This window comes from Equus quagga, chromosome 13 (genome assembly GCF_021613505.1).
Source record: "Equus quagga isolate Etosha38 chromosome 13, UCLA_HA_Equagga_1.0, whole genome shotgun sequence".
In the NCBI taxonomy this organism is placed as follows: domain Eukaryota; kingdom Metazoa; phylum Chordata; class Mammalia; order Perissodactyla; family Equidae; genus Equus; species Equus quagga.
This window is the reverse complement of record NC_060279.1, coordinates 32664885-32680199: the sequence shown is the minus strand read 5'-3', so window position 1 is coordinate 32680199 and position 15315 is coordinate 32664885. Positions and strand designations below refer to the sequence as shown.

At 43.6% G+C, this 15315-nt stretch overlaps 2 protein-coding genes across 6 annotated transcripts; one reads left to right on the top strand and one right to left on the bottom strand.

Annotated features, from left to right (window-relative positions):
- Positions 1-34: 34 nt before the first annotated feature.
- Positions 35-11539, bottom strand: PFDN2 (prefoldin subunit 2). Of its 2 annotated transcripts, XM_046683720.1 has the most exons (5): positions 11421-11488; positions 9262-9340; positions 1162-1250; positions 924-1047; positions 35-338 (listed from the first exon to the last, which is right to left on the bottom strand). In XM_046683720.1, exons 2-5 carry the CDS (start codon positions 9283-9285, stop codon positions 162-164), a joined length of 414 nt encoding a protein of 137 aa, XP_046539676.1. In that variant the 5' UTR covers positions 9286-9340; positions 11421-11488; the 3' UTR covers positions 35-161. The 2 variants fall into 2 exon arrangements, with proteins under 2 accessions (XP_046539676.1, XP_046539675.1); XM_046683719.1 differs by lacking the exon at positions 9262-9340 and having other exon boundaries at positions 11421-11539.
- On the top strand, positions 11497-14522 carry NIT1 (nitrilase 1). Of its 4 annotated transcripts, none has more exons than XM_046683715.1 (7): positions 11497-11610; positions 12235-12333; positions 12584-12838; positions 12950-13053; positions 13273-13406; positions 13577-13702; positions 13977-14522. In XM_046683715.1, exons 3-7 carry the CDS (start codon positions 12594-12596, stop codon positions 14241-14243), a joined length of 876 nt encoding a protein of 291 aa, XP_046539671.1. In that variant the 5' UTR covers positions 11497-11610; positions 12235-12333; positions 12584-12593; the 3' UTR covers positions 14244-14522. The 4 variants fall into 4 exon arrangements, with proteins under 4 accessions (XP_046539671.1, XP_046539672.1, XP_046539670.1 ...); XM_046683716.1 differs by having other exon boundaries at positions 11524-11647; XM_046683714.1 differs by having other exon boundaries at positions 11595-11678.
- Positions 14523-15315: the final 793 nt, after the last annotated feature.

Genomic DNA, 15315 nt, shown 5'->3' with positions numbered 1-15315 from the left:
CCCCTAATATTGGGAGAAAGCTTCAGGCTAGAGCTAAGCATTCTGACCAAAACATTTAATTAACAAAAAAATATTACAATAGCAGAGAAAATAATAATAACAATAAAGAGAAATTAGAAGAAATGGGAGTCGGGGTAAAAAAAATGCAAAGGCCTTGGTCCCTAGGAGACCAACACTCCAGCTGAGCCGGCCTTAGCCCCAGCCCCTTCTGAGTTTTCCTTGGCTGCTGGCTTCTCGTCTTCCCCCATGAGACGAATGTTGTGCTTTTCCCGGAATTCATTTAGTTCTTTTCCCTTTGCCTGAAGCTGCTGTGTCAGTGTCTCAATGATCTTCTGTATCTAGAGGGCAAGCGACAGGGATTATGTAAGGATTTCAGGACTCCCTCCCCCAACCTGGTATGGACTACAGATGGGGGAAGTGAAGGACAGACGATACCTCCAACCTCACCCTTAACCAAGTATTAATAGTAGAGCCCAGACTAAAATTATTCCTTTGTCAAACACAATAGTTTATAACCTTTAGTGTACGTAAGAATCACCTGGGCTGCTTATTTTACTGCTAGTTCATGGGCCCCGTCCACAAAGGTTCTGAATCAGTGGGTCCAAGAAGCTGCATTTTAAATTAGTCCTCCAGGTGACTTGGATGCAAGTATCCAAGGACTACACCATGAGAAACACTGCTTTAAGCACCTCCCCTCCCCCAAATCAGCCAGTCACAGAGCCCATGGAAAGAGGCATACAGCCAGCAATACCTCTTGTCTAAGGAGTTAGGTTTAGCATAGCATAAAGAACATAAGCTAACAGACTATTTACGCTGTCTTCAACGTGAGTTCCTACGCAGACTTTCCTCCACCATATTCCCTAAATCCATGGCCTCCTTACCCCTTTGTTGCTCAGAGCTTCCATGCGGGGATTCTTGCTCACCTGCTCCTTGTTGTTCTCCAAGGCAGGCAGCACCTCTTTGACAGTCCGCTCCACCAGCACTCCTCCAACCATGCGGTAGCACTTGCGGGTTTCATCTACCTCCTTCAGCGTATCGATCACTAGGCTGGGGTAGCAGGACAAGGCAGGATCTGAGAGTTCAGTCCCACACTACTGCAACCCTCCCTTACAAAATGGCCCATCCAACTCTCCTGTTGTCTGCGTCTCCTGGCTTCCTCACCTGTGCTCATTCAACTCCATCTCCAGCTCAGCTGCTTTGGATGCCAGGCCCCGTTGTTCCTGCCGAAGGCGGTTGAAGCCAGCGATTACCTAAGAAAGTGAGAAAGAGATGAGGTGAGAGAGGGGACAGTGGAAATGGCAGAAAGTCAAGATATGACATAGGATGGCAGGCTTTACAAAGATGCAGTAGGTGGACACCTACAAGTTTGCAATTTCTAACTTACATCTGTCTGGAATTCCATTCACCCAACAGAGTGCCTTCTAGGTGGTGAGATACTTGCTAGGCCATCTTGCAGCTTAGTTTGGTGAGAAACAGGCATTTGTAATATAGGGATGGGTGTGGAGAGCTCCCGGAGCACCTACGGGGAGCTTAGACTTGCAGGTAAAGAGGGCTGTCAGGAAAGGTTTTGTAATAAGTAACTCTTGTTTGGGTCTGCCCAGCATCCCTCCATTGGGGAACTGCCCCTCCTTAACTCAGTAGCGTTCTTGTGGAGCGACTAATCACAGGACCCTTGCTCCTGGACCACAGGGGCGGTGACCTATTCTGTACTATAGTCTTTCTACAGGAACTGAATTTTGGGTAGAGATAAACAGGTACAGAAGGTGGTTGGAGGTAAGATGCCTAGTCGTCCTATAGAGACAATCCTCCATTCCTATCGCTGAAATCCCTAAAGCTACCCCAGTTCTTGAACTTTGTGTGGCCTAGTTATTTTTCTTTTCATTGTGTTCAATTCTGTGACCTACCGACTATCCTTCTAAAACACTCCTTTAAAAAAATAATAAGTTGCCCAGAGTCAGTTTCTATAGCCTATAAAACCTAACTGATAGAGCCTCTCTCAGAGATAATGCTTTAAATGAAGACTGAAGGATGAAAAACTGGGGGCAGGCGAGTGGTGTGCAAGAGGCACAAGAAATAACATATGTTGGGGCCGGCCCCGTGGCTGAGTGGTTAAGTTCACACGCTCTGCTTCGGTGGTCTAGGGTTTCGCCAGATCGAACCCTGGGTGCGGACATGGCACCACTCATCAAGCCATGCCGAGGCAGCATCCCACATGCCACAACTAGAAGGACCCACAACTAAAAATACACAACTATGTACCGGGGGGCTTTGGGGAGAAAAATAAAAATAAAATCTTTAAGAAATAACATATGTAAAGGCCCAGAGAAGTGATTACTACCAGCTTCTTGTTCCCCAGAAACTGAGCAGAGAACACCGTGTGAAAACCAGACTGGGTACAAATATGACCACCACCATCACTTCCAGTGTAAGGCCCTGATGACTGTATTTGGAAAGAAGTATCAGATGAAAGGTAGGAGATATAATGAGGAAAGAAAATTGGGGGGTAGGGGGTTGGGGGTAAAAAGGAAAGAAAAACATAAGGCTCAGAGACGAAAGACCAAGTTTCAAGTTTTGTCTCTGCCACATATTGGCTTTATGGCCTTGGACAGACATTTAACCGTATGGTTCTCAACCCTGGCTACATGTTAGAATCACCAAGGGAGCATTTTGAACACAAATAGTGGAGCCTCAGAACAATTACATGCTCACTGGAGTGAGGGCCAGGCCTCAGATTTTTTCTCACCTGTGAAAAGCAGATAATGATACCTACTTCATAGGGCTGTTGTATCACTTGAACTAATTAGTGTGAAACAGCTTTGTAAGGAGTGAAGTACATTAATTACTATCATGGCCTTCTCTCCAAACCCAGAAGTGCCCCTTTGGACCCTCCTGGTCAGCTGAGAGCAGTGGGCCCATCCATCCAAACCAGGCCAAATCTCTCTCTCTCATTTACATCATCTCCAGTCTCACTGCCATTGACGACTAACCACCTCATCTTTACCAGGGTCCCTTATCTCTAGCTCTCTCTCTGCAAGGTTCATATATAGCTAATATAACCCAAATGGCTGATGTGTACCACCCCGATATCCATTCTACAGCCCAATAAACCAAAGAATAAACTTGGCTAGGAACTTCTCATTCTAGCAACTTGCTTCCTTCTCCCATCCATCATCTTTTCAATGTACTTTCACCTACTCATTTCAACAAATGCCTTGGGAATCTCACCCACTCATTTCCACAAATGCCTCGGAAATCTCAGTCATCTACAGGCTGTTTTTCTTTCACGTTCATTGCCTATACCAAAGCTATTCCATTTATAGTTAGCTTTTTCTCCACTGTCAATGTTACTGATCAAAATAATTTCATCTGAGAAAATTCCATGAATAAACCAGATTCTAGATGTTCTTCTAGAGCCCAGATGACCCACTCACTCTCTGGATGTATGTTATTAAATACGTCAGTGAGATGAGTTTAACTGTCTAAAATTTCTGAGGCCTGAACTTATTTTCCTTAGTAATTAGTAGGAATCTACTTTTCAACCACCAATTTAACACAACTAAAGGCAAAAAGAGATTTTCTTTAAATTCCAACTTTTCTTCAAACATTCTTGCTAATTAACAACCCCTATTTCCTCTTAGTTTGGTTTAGGAACTTTTAATCAAATACCAAACTAAAATAAATCTAGTGAAATGTATGAACTATCCACAGTTATCATGGAAAATTTCAGCCACTCATGCACTTAAAGGAAATGAAATCTCTTAGCAGCTAACTGCAACCTAACTAAGTTAAATGCAAAATAATCTGATATTAACACCTGTCATGTCTGAAGTCTGCCAGGTAATAAAGACAAAGAGGCTGTGATCTATTCCCACATTTTTCCTCTTAAAATACAACTTTTCTAATGGTCTTCTCCCCCACAGCTAGACCCAACTTTCTTTCCCTTTCCCTTATTCCTTGTTCTCCTAAAGTTGTCTGGCGTGAGCACGGATGGCCAGACAGTGTTGATTCTCTCAGCCCCTATTAAATCATCATCTTACATGTAAACATCCCTATTGAAAAAGAATTCAACTAGATTAAAATACCAACTATTTACCCTATTCGAAAGTAACTTCAATCCGTGCAACTTATACAGAGCTCTTTACATTCTCATAAATGGCATATACAAACAATTTTATACAGGACATTTTTTTTTCCAGCTTTATTGAGATATATAATTGACATAAGACATTGTATAAGTTTAAGGTATACAATGTTACAATTTGATATATGTATAAAGTGCAAAATGATTACCACAATAAAGTTAGTTAACACATCCAGCACCTCACAGTTAACTGTTTTTTTTGTGGGGAGAACTTTTAAGATCTATTCTCTTGGCAACTTTCAAGTATACAACACAGTATTGTTAACTATACTCACCATGATGTACATTAGGTCCCCAGGGCTTATTCATCTTATAACTGCAAGATTGTACCCTTTGACCACCATCACTCATCCCCCTCACCCCTGCCCAAGCAACCACCAATCTACTCTCTGTTTCTATGAATCCAGTTTTTAGAGTCCATATATAAATGAGAGAATATAGTATTTGTCTTTCTCTCACTTATTTTCACTTAACATAATGCCCTCAAGGCTCATCCAGGTTGTCACAAGTGGCAAGATTTCCTCTTCTATGGCTGAATAATATTCCTGTGTGTGTGTGTGTGTGTGTGTGTGTGTGTGTGTGTCACATTTGCTTTATCAATTCATCTGCAAGACATGGTTTTCTTTCTTTCTTTGCTGAGGAAGATTAGCCCTGAGCTAACATCTATGCCAATCTTCCTCCACTTTCTATGTGGGTGACCACCTCAGCATGGCTGACGAGTGGTATAGGTCCACACCTGGGATCCAAACCTGTGCACCCAGGCCAATGAAGTGGAGCACGCTGAACTGAACCACTATGCCACAGGGCTGGCCCCAGTTTTCTTATTTTTAAGGCTATAATATTCATACGCTATTCATATATTTTTTAAAACTGTCTAACTATTCCTCTGTTATTGGGACATTTAGGCTGTTTCCAACTTTTCTGTAATAAATAGCACTGATTTTTAGTATCTGGAAGAACAGTACAAAAATGATAGCCATATTTCTTGAATCATATTTTCAAAAGTGAGATTAATGAGTCAAAGTTTATTATTATAGCTTCTATTGCAGGTTGCTATAAAGCTCTCCAAGATGACCAGATGAATTTACAGTGCTACCAGCAATGTCATGATTGTACCTGTTTCCCCAGAGCCCTAATGACAGCTTTTATTATTTTTGTTAATTTAATCATTTTTAGAGTTGGGAGAGATCTTAACTCCAGAAACCTTGGAATCATTCTTGACTCACTATCCACATCCAATTAATCTTTAAGTCACATCTGCTAAATACCTCAAACCACCCACTTCTATCTCACTCTCCTTTCTCCCCTTTACTATTATGTCCTCCTAGCTGAGGTCCACACTGCCTCCAGATCTGCCTCCTTCAATCCATTCCCAACACTGTGGCACAAGTGACTTAAAACTGAAATCTAACCATATTATTCCTATGCCTGAAACTTCAGTGGTTCCTACCGTTCACATAAGGATAAAATCCAAACTCAACACAGCAGAACAAAGTCCTGTAAAGACCTGGTCCCTGATGACTTCTCCCGATCAGGCCTTCCCTCCACCTCTTACTCTCAGCACTCCTGCTGTCTTAAACCACTTATAATTCCCCTAATCATCATGCATTTGCATACAATCTTCATGCCACCCAGTACATTTTTCCAAACCTCTCTCATTCCATTCTTCTCTGCCTAACTCTATTTCCTTCCTCAGGTTTCAACTCAGATTCTTCTAGAAAGCAGTTCTAGCCATCCCCTACTCCCATATGTTATCCCCTTCTATGTGCTCACATATAAATGCCTAGCAATTCCTTAAATTTTTTGATAGAAAATCTTTTCTACTTATATTGTGTTCCTTATTTTCCATCATGCAGCCTGCCTTCTAATCTTTGAAAATTTTAAATATGCAAATACAACCTCTTTTTAACTACCTGTTTCTTTCATAGTCCTACAATAATCTGCCTTTCTTCCATAGTTTGTATAGTAAAGGAACACTTTATGTGCCAGGCACTGTGTTAGACTCTATCTCATTTAATTCTAAAACAAACAAACATTATTATAAGACACGTCACTTCATTTTATACATTGGGAGACCAAGGCTGGTTGTGGGGTTGGGGAGTAAAATAACAGTGAACTGCAGCACTGGTAATGGTACCCAGGTTTGTCTAACTCTAAGAATCCACTTCTATTGATGTCTTACTCATGGCTGTCATAGATAATCTCTTATAAAAGTCAAACTGTTTCCATTTGACTTATTTTCCTGTTTTCTTCCTTTTTTGTTTAATCTATACCATATAGTTTGGATAACTTCAGGAAAAATCTACAATTATTACCTTGATCCCCAAAACGTCCTTTGGCCTTCTTACCTACATGATATTTACTCTTATTGGGTTCAATGGAAGAATAGAAGAGGTAGAGAATTATGATAGGATGCATCTGGAAAAAGACTTTCTGGGGTATTGCTCCACTTAAATATCTTCTTTTCAGCTCAGTGCCCCCTTTCTGACAAACATACTCCACTCTAAAATCTTTGACCTTACTACTCCATCCAGTATTCCATCAAACAATGGTTCTCATCCCTTTTCTTCATCAAATGTTTTTAGGACTGAGCTATACTCACTGCGTCTGCTTCCTTACCTCTCATTGACTCCCAACCCACTTTAAATTCCCTTCTAATTGTCTTCTGTCTATACCAGTTATTAAACTATTATTAGTTATTAAACTATTTCTCAAGGATCATGAATGGCCTCCTACCTAATTGCATAATCCAACGAGCTTTTCTCAATCTTTAATCTACTTCTTTTTTTTTTTTCTAAAGATTTTTTATTTTTTTCCTTTTTCTCCCCAAAGCCCCCTGGTACATAGTTGTATATTCTTAGTTGTGGTCCTTCCAGTTGTGGCATGTGGGATGCCGCCTCAGCGTGGTTTGATGAGCAGTGCCATGTCTGCACCCAGGATTCGAACTGACGAAACACTGGGCCTCCTACAGCGGAGCACGCAAACTTAACCACTCGGCCAGGGGGCCAGCCCCTAATCTACTTCTTGAAATATTCTTCCTTTAAGTAGCAACATGGTATGGGGGAAAGAGCCCAAACTTTAGAGTCTGACCTGGGTTCAAACCCTAGTTTTGCCATTTACCTGCTATATAATTGAGTTATTTAACTTCTCTTGGTTTCTTCATTTATGAAATGGAGCTAATATACCATAGAGAGGGTTTCTCGACATCAGCACCACTGATATTTTGGGCTGGATAATTCTTTGTTGTGGGGGGCTGTTCCTGTGCATCACAGGATGTTTAGCAACATCCCTGGCTTCTACCCACTAAAAGCCAGTAACAACTCCTACTTGTGACAACCAAAGTGTCTCCAGGCATTGCCAAATGTTTCCTAGGGGGCAAAACCACACCAGGCTGAGAACCACTGCCACAGGGTAACAATGAGAACTAAACTGAGATAATATGTCAAGTGCTTGATACAGTGTAGGTCCTCTACCCTCCTTTAGTTTCCAGGACCCTTCAGTTCTCTGGTTCTCTTAACCCTTTCAACTCTCCTTTCTCTTTTCTGGAAGTTCTTCCTCTCACCTCTACAGTGGAGACAGGATCTAAGATTCTGTTCATAGTATTTCTCCCTTTACTACCTACACTATTTCAATTGGTATTCTTAGCTATTTCTATGGTTTCAACAATTGCCTTTATTCTAATTGCCTGCAAACCCAAACCTCCTCAGAAATTCTAAACCCAATTTCCAAGTTAGAGGAAGGAGCTTCAGAGTCAGACAGAAATGGCTTCAAAGTCTGACCATGAGCAAGTTACTTCTTTTTTGACTCTAAGTTTCTTTACCAATAAAGTAGAGATAATATCTGTCTCATAGGATGTTGTGAGGATTAATTAATTACATCAAGGGCTTAGGATAACATCCAGCATTTAACAAGTTGTCAATAAATAAATAGTAGCTGCTATTACTACAGAACATTTCCACCTAAATGTCCTATAGATACCTTAAATTCAGGACATTCAAAGCTGAACTGATCATCTTTTACCTTGTTTTAACTGTTCCTCTTCTTGTCTCCCCTATTTCTGCTAATGACACCACTTTAGCCCCCCGGTAGGAAACCCTGGTTTCATCTTTGAACACATCCTTATCCCATCAACTACCAAACTGATTGCATCAGCAATTTTTCTTAGGCTCACTGACATCACCCTAGTTCAGGCCTTCATTACCTCTTGTCTGAGCTACTGCAATAGTCTTCTAAATTATCTCCCTATTTTTGGACTCTCCAAATCCATCCTATACACTGCTGCTAATTTAATTTTCCTAACACTTGGATGACACAGAAAAGTGTTCATGATATATTATTAGCTTTAAAAAGATTACACAACAGTACATACCGTATAATACTAATTTTATAAAATATATAAATATACAAAATACACATGTCCTCTGTTTCCATCTACACACACACACACACACACACACAAACATAAACGAGGGGGGAACCTCTCAAACGATATACTATCTCTGGATACTACTAGTACCATCATGGCTAATTTATTTCTTTTGTTTTTTACTTTTTATTTTGTACTTTTTCCTGGGTATTCCATATTGTCTACAATGAACACGTATTATTGTATGTAATGGGGAAAAAATCCATAGTATGATATATATCCTTCTGTGACTCCCTCACTGCTTACATTAAAAAGTCCTAAATTCTCTGCTATACAAAGACTCAGCTTGCTTTAAGGACCATATCTTTCTGACTTACACCTCATGATTTAGCTAAACAAATTTAACAGTCACTGCACTTCGTGTCAAGGTAAGCTTTCCCTGGCTCTCCTCTTCCTACCCTATTCCCTACATTCTATTTCCATTGCCGCCTGTTCAAATCTATCCAATCCTCAGGCTCAGCCCAAATATCTCTAATATGATCATAGTATAAGTGGAAAAAATAGGTCTGATCCTCAAGTCCCTCAATTAAAAGCCCTGCTCTTCCAGTTACTGACTTTAGGTAAATTAACTAAAGCCTCTGAAACTCAAATGTCCTTATCTATAAAGGGAGGACAACACAACCTACTTCAAATGGCAGTAATTAAATAACAGAAGATAAAACAAGTAAAGTGCCTAGCACAATGTGTTACTCACTTCCATCTTATTTATAAGGGACATATGTGGCTCAAATTTGCAGCAGTGATAAATCTTGTATTTTTATCCAGTGTTCTCTCTGGAACACAAACACAAAGGCCAGAGAATGTTAAGCAAGGAACAGCCTCAGAACTCAATTATCACATCTCCTCAGTCTCTCTGAGGGCTCTCTTCCTTTAACCCCTTAAATATTGGTTCCACCCTCGTTCTGCTTCTTTTTTCACTTTCTGTACAAATCCTAGATGATTTCCTCCACAACCAGGGTTTCATCTACCAGCCATAAACTCATAAATCTCTAATCTGTATCTCCAACTCAGATTTCTTTCTGTAACTCAAGATTTATAAATCAAACTGCCTACCAAGGTCTCTACCTGGATGTCCCACAAGAAATCCTAACTCAAAATCCTAAAATAAACTTATTTTCCCCCTAAACTTGCCCATATTCCTACATTCCCTATGACACCAGCATCTATCAAAGACAAAAACCTGCGAGATCCTAGATTCCTCTTTTATCTGTTTTTCTCCAGATTTAAGTCTTGCAGTCCATCCTAAACTTTACATCCACCTGTGGCCCAAACATGTCAGGCAGTTTCACGCCTTAGTGCTTTTAAACACATTATTCTCTCCAGCTAGAAAATCCTTCACTTCCCTCTTTGCTTGACTAACTTCTCTTATCCTTGAGAATTGAGCTGAAGGATTATTTCCTCTAGAAAACAAACTAACTAGCCTTTATTAAACACATAGTATATTCCAGTCACCGTGCAACACACTGTGCATGCATTGTCTTGTCTAATAATCAAATGCAGTGATGAGGTAGGTACCATTACGCTTTTACAGGAGGGGAAGGCCAAAACAAATAACCCACAGGAGGTCATCTGTAGATAGTAAACAGGAGAAATGTGATTCAAACACAGGTCTGTCCGACCCCAGTGAACTTATGCTCTTGGCCACCCCACTATACCACAGGTTTCTTTCCCATCTATGCCCCAAATCTCATAAGCTCGGGCTTAGTTAAGCGCTCCTCCTTTAGCTGCCATAAAAGGGCCTGTGTGTAACACTATACAGCTTATTGTTTGCTTTGTCTTTTCTCAAATGAGTCTGTGAGCCAACTTGAAAACAAAGTCTATTTCATTTATCTATTTCCCTGTACCCACCAGAGTGCCTGGCACATGGTAGACCCTCAAAAAGTATTAGGTTCCTTCTCACTTCTCTTTTTTCCCTTAAGTCAGAAACTCTCTCTTCTCCCTCCCCCAAATCCCACAGCACTTTATAACTCTCTTAGGACACTTATCTTCTGCCTCATATTAGCACTTTGTATGTCTTATTTTCCCCACCAGACTATGAGCTCTTTGATTGCATAGGTCAGTGTGAAAAATCTTTATGCAGATACCTTTGCCCGTAATAACCGTCACAACTGGTAAATGAAACTGTAACTAAAAGAGCTGTTGTTCAACTGTTTTTCTTTCTATTACGTAGATTTCTTCCCACCTCTATTAAACACTAGCCCCACTATTAGCAAACCATGGTTTCCCAAGCCACAAAGGGCTTTCTAATTAATTTATCAAACATTTCTCGATGCTAGGCACTGGGGGAAATGCAAACTCGGGTGTAAAAAATTAAAAAAGGGTGTCTGGTCTCTAAAGAAATTCAATTTAATAATGACTCCCAAATCAAAATAGTATGGAACACTAGACAGATCGAGTATGTGAGTCACGTGGCTCTGCAGAGTGCCCGCGATTGTCAACGTGGTTTCAGGGTCACGTAGCAAACTACACGACCAGCCCGCTGACTAATACTCTGAGATTCGTTACGAGCTGCCTCGCCCAGCCATTCATACCCTGTGTGAGGGTGTGGAGAGGTGGAGAAAGCGACCACCCATCTCCCCTCAGACCTGTGCATCCTCCCAGACCCTGCATCTTGGGGCTTTGCTCTCCCCGACGCTCAGCCACCACCCCAAGGGGGGCGTGGCTTTCGCCTACCAACCAGCCTACTCTCTCCCCGGGGGTTCGGCTAGCTTCTCCAAGGACCCTCCCCTCTCTGGGCGGCCACGCAAATGTGGGACTGGAGTCAAGGCCTGCACCAGCCCCGGACTCCCCGCTCTTCTTGCATCGACTCCGGACCCAGCCGGGTTGGCCTCCTTCGCGTTCTCCGCGCCTCACCTGCTCTGCAGACACCGCCCCCTTCCCGGCGCCGCTCCCGCTGCTCTTGCCGGCGCGACCGCTGCTCTCCGCCATCTTCGCCGCCTGCTGGGCTTCCGGCCTGCGCAGCTCAGCCCCCGCCTTGCGTCACGTCCGGTCTCGGAGTTACCGCCCACTCGCCCCCGGGCCTCTGCTTCCACGCCGCTTTTCGGTTCGGATCCTGCGGATGGTTTTGGCTGTTCCTTCATGTAGGACCTACTCCCTATCCCGCTGGCCGCGGTGAATTCCGCCTGTGGTGCTTTAACTTGTGCAACAGAGACGCTACCCCTGAGAGGCGGGGAAGGACGGGTTAACTAGAGAGTGGGGGAGCGGCTTGGGATTCGGGTGCCAGTGTCCCCTGCCCACCATGGGGTGGTGGGGAACGAGGGTGAACTTCCCCTCAGAGATTGTGGTCTAAGGAGGGAAATATGCTTTGAGTCAGTAAAGCTGTGCAAGTGCAGGGTCAAGAAGAGAGGCTGGGAAAACCAAGGAAGTTTCTCGGAGATGACTTTTGAACTGCAGAAACGTTTGGCAGAGGAACGGGGCTTCAGGCTAATGTAAGATCACTAGAAGTCGCGGTATTCAGGTGCCCAGCAGACCCCCTTCCTCCATCTTCCCACTTTATGATCTCTCCCTGTAGCCCACAATTATTTATAGTAAAGAGTGTTTTGAAGACTTGGGGTTTTTACTGGCAGGGCCCTGATTTAGCCTCACAGTATGAAAAGAGAAGTCAGAAAATCGGAGAGATTTTTTACTTGAAGGAGGGGTTGGTTTCCTGATTTCTCATCTTCCTCAGGCTGGGCTTCATCATCAGGCCTCCTCACCAGTTCCTGTCCCTTCTTTTGTGTCCTGGCCTCCGGATACCTCCTCTTTCAGTACTTTGTGCTCAGCCCAGGTAACGTGTTTTGTTGTGTCCTCAATGCCTGGCGCATAGTGGATGCTCAGTAAATGTTTTAAATGAATGAATGGTGGGAAACACTGGGGTACCAAACATCCACAGAACATTTGATTGGTGGGTCATTCTGCCTTGTAAGAGCAGAATCAAAGGGAAGTCCAGCCTTCCTGCCTCCCCATTTGAGCCCCTCATCATCAAACTTGGATTTCCACATGCTCGGAAATCTGAGTCCTGCTTATGCCATTCACAGACCCAGAACCATGGCTGTCTCCTCTTCCTCCTGGGAACTGCCCCTTGTGGCTGTGTGCCAGGTAACATCAACACCAGACAAACAGCAGAACTTTAAAACATGTGCTGAGCTGGTTCGAGAGGCTGCCAGACTGGGCGCTTGCCTGGCTTTTCTGCCTGAGGCATTTGACTTCATTGCACGAGACCCTGCAGAGACGCTACGCCTGTCTGAGCCACTGGATGGGAACCTTTTGGGAGAATATACCCAGCTTGCCAGGTATCAGGGAAAGTGGGAGGGAGAAGTAGTTTCTTTGTTGGGCAGTGTCCCTGGATTGCCAGATATGAGGGTGGAGCCTTGAGAAGAGTTGTCAGTGTCCCCTCCCCCCAGGGAATGTGGACTCTGGCTGTCCTTGGGTGGTTTCCATGAGCGTGGCCAAGACTGGGAGCAGACTCAGAAAATCTACAATTGTCATGTGCTTCTGAACAGCAAGGGTGAGACTTCATAACTCTTTAGCCTGCCTCTTCCCAGGCTTTTCTGCCTAAACTAAGATTCTCCAGAATTCTATTTTGTTTCTGTTTCCTTGGCCAAGGGTTTTAGGGGTGTTTGTACTTCTGTCGTAGCCTATAAACTATTTCCTCCTTGGGAGGAGAGGAACTAAGCTGGGCTTCTAGAACACCAGCACTGAGTAGTCCTTCTCCCTGTTATTTTAGGATCAGTAGTGGCCACTTACAGGAAGACACACCTGTGTGACGTCGAGATTCCAGGGCAGGAGCCTATGCGTGAAAGCAATTCTACCCTGCCTGGGCCCAGTCTCGAGTCACCTGTCAGCACACCAGCAGGCAAGGTGGGAGTTGTGAAAGGATGAAAGTGGGAGAACAACAAGAGGGAGGGGATTTAGAAATACTTTGACGTGGTAGTAGATGATAGAAAGCCCTAAGGAATAGGTAGCGGGGGTATAACTAGATGCTGTGACACACAGGATTAGGGGGCTAAGTAGGCTGATTTTCTTTCCAGGTTGGTCTCGCTATCTGCTATGACATGCGGTTCCCCGAACTCTCTCTGGCATTGGCTCAGGCTGGAGCAGAAATACTTACCTACCCTTCAGCTTTTGGATCTATAACAGGCCCAGCCCACTGGGAGGTAAGAGGACACCTCTTCAAAACATAAAGGCCTTGTCTTAACCGCATTCTCCTCCCTTGGCCCTACCAGTTGATTTTCTTCCCCTTCTCACCTAGTGAGAAAACTCATTCTCCAGATTGTTGCCTAACTCATATGTTAAAGAATAGCTCAATAAATCATTCCTAAGCACTTATCAGAATGGTCCCAATGGGTAGATTGGCCTGTAAAGTCCATTGCCTATCACTTCCCCACGACCACCTACACGTACTTAAGTGAACACATATCTCATCCCCAGGTATTGCTGCGGGCACGAGCCATTGAAACCCAGTGCTATGTAGTGGCAGCAGCACAGTATGGATGCCACCATGAGAAGAGAGCAAGTTATGGCCACAGCATGGTGGTGGATCCCTGGGGAACAGTGGTGGCCCGCTGCTCTGAGGGACCAGGCCTCTGCCTTGCCCGAATTGACCTCAGTTATCTGCGACAGTTGCGCCAACACCTGCCTGTATTCCAGCACCGCAGGCCTGATCTCTATGGCAATCTGGGTCACCCACTGTCTTAAGACTTTTGACTTCTGTGAGTTGAGACCCCCATTGTGAGCTGGCGTTGCTGTGACTTGTTGGCAGGACCCAGGCGCAGCTCCCCTCACTTGGGGAACCTCGACTCTCTTGATGGAACACAGGCTCAGCTTCTTGGGAAAGAAGAAACTTTCACCTGAGCTCAGATTTCAGTTTCAGAAAGGTGGAATTTTATGTAGTTACTGTTTATTTCATGAAAACTGAAGTTATGCTGAGGGCTGAGCAGCACTGGCATTGAAAAAATATAATAATCATAAAGTCTGTGTCTGGTCATCTCCTTTGGGAGCTGAAAGGGAGGTGGTATTGTACTATCTGGACGAGGCTCCAGTTTTAGTGTTCCTGGCTTATTCAATTTGCCTCCCTACCTAAATAAAAGTGCAACACTCAGTGCATATCCCAGCCCCATGCTCCCAAGCTTGGGAGTGGGAGTAGGGGTAGAGGATGGGGAAGGAAAAAGAAGAAAGGAGTTGATATTGAATTATTTCACTTTCACCTATGATGCCCTTTGCCCAAATCATAAGAAAGCAAAGGGGAAAGGGCTGCAGGGTACATTATTTATTTTCACTTGAACATGGAAGGAAAGTGTCACACTCCCCCTTCCCCTTTTTAGGGGGAGTGTATTTTAATTAGCAACAACTTCTCCATCCACCCTGTGTATGTGTGTACACACACACACACTACGGTTGGGAGAGAGGACTAGGCTGACCTAGTCCTCTTACCTATTACTCCTTTGAAGAGGGTTTGACAAAGGAAGAGAAGGAGCTACACCAGGCAGAGGTTTCAAGCCATGGAATGGAGGAAACAAGGCAGAGAGGAGCAGCACCAGAGGCCAGGAGAGAGTGGAAAGGGCCACAGCTTCTTTGTTTTTTAAAAATTCTATAATTTGGGAGAGGGTGGTGATTAAATTCCAAAATACATTTCAGAGTCCCACCTTCCACACAGCTCCCTTACTCACAGCCCTTTGGTTTTTCAGACAAAATTTAAGAGCCCTCATAAAGCCAGAAGTACTGATAACCCCTCAGTGCACCCAAAAGCAGTGTTCACTTCAATCCCTTA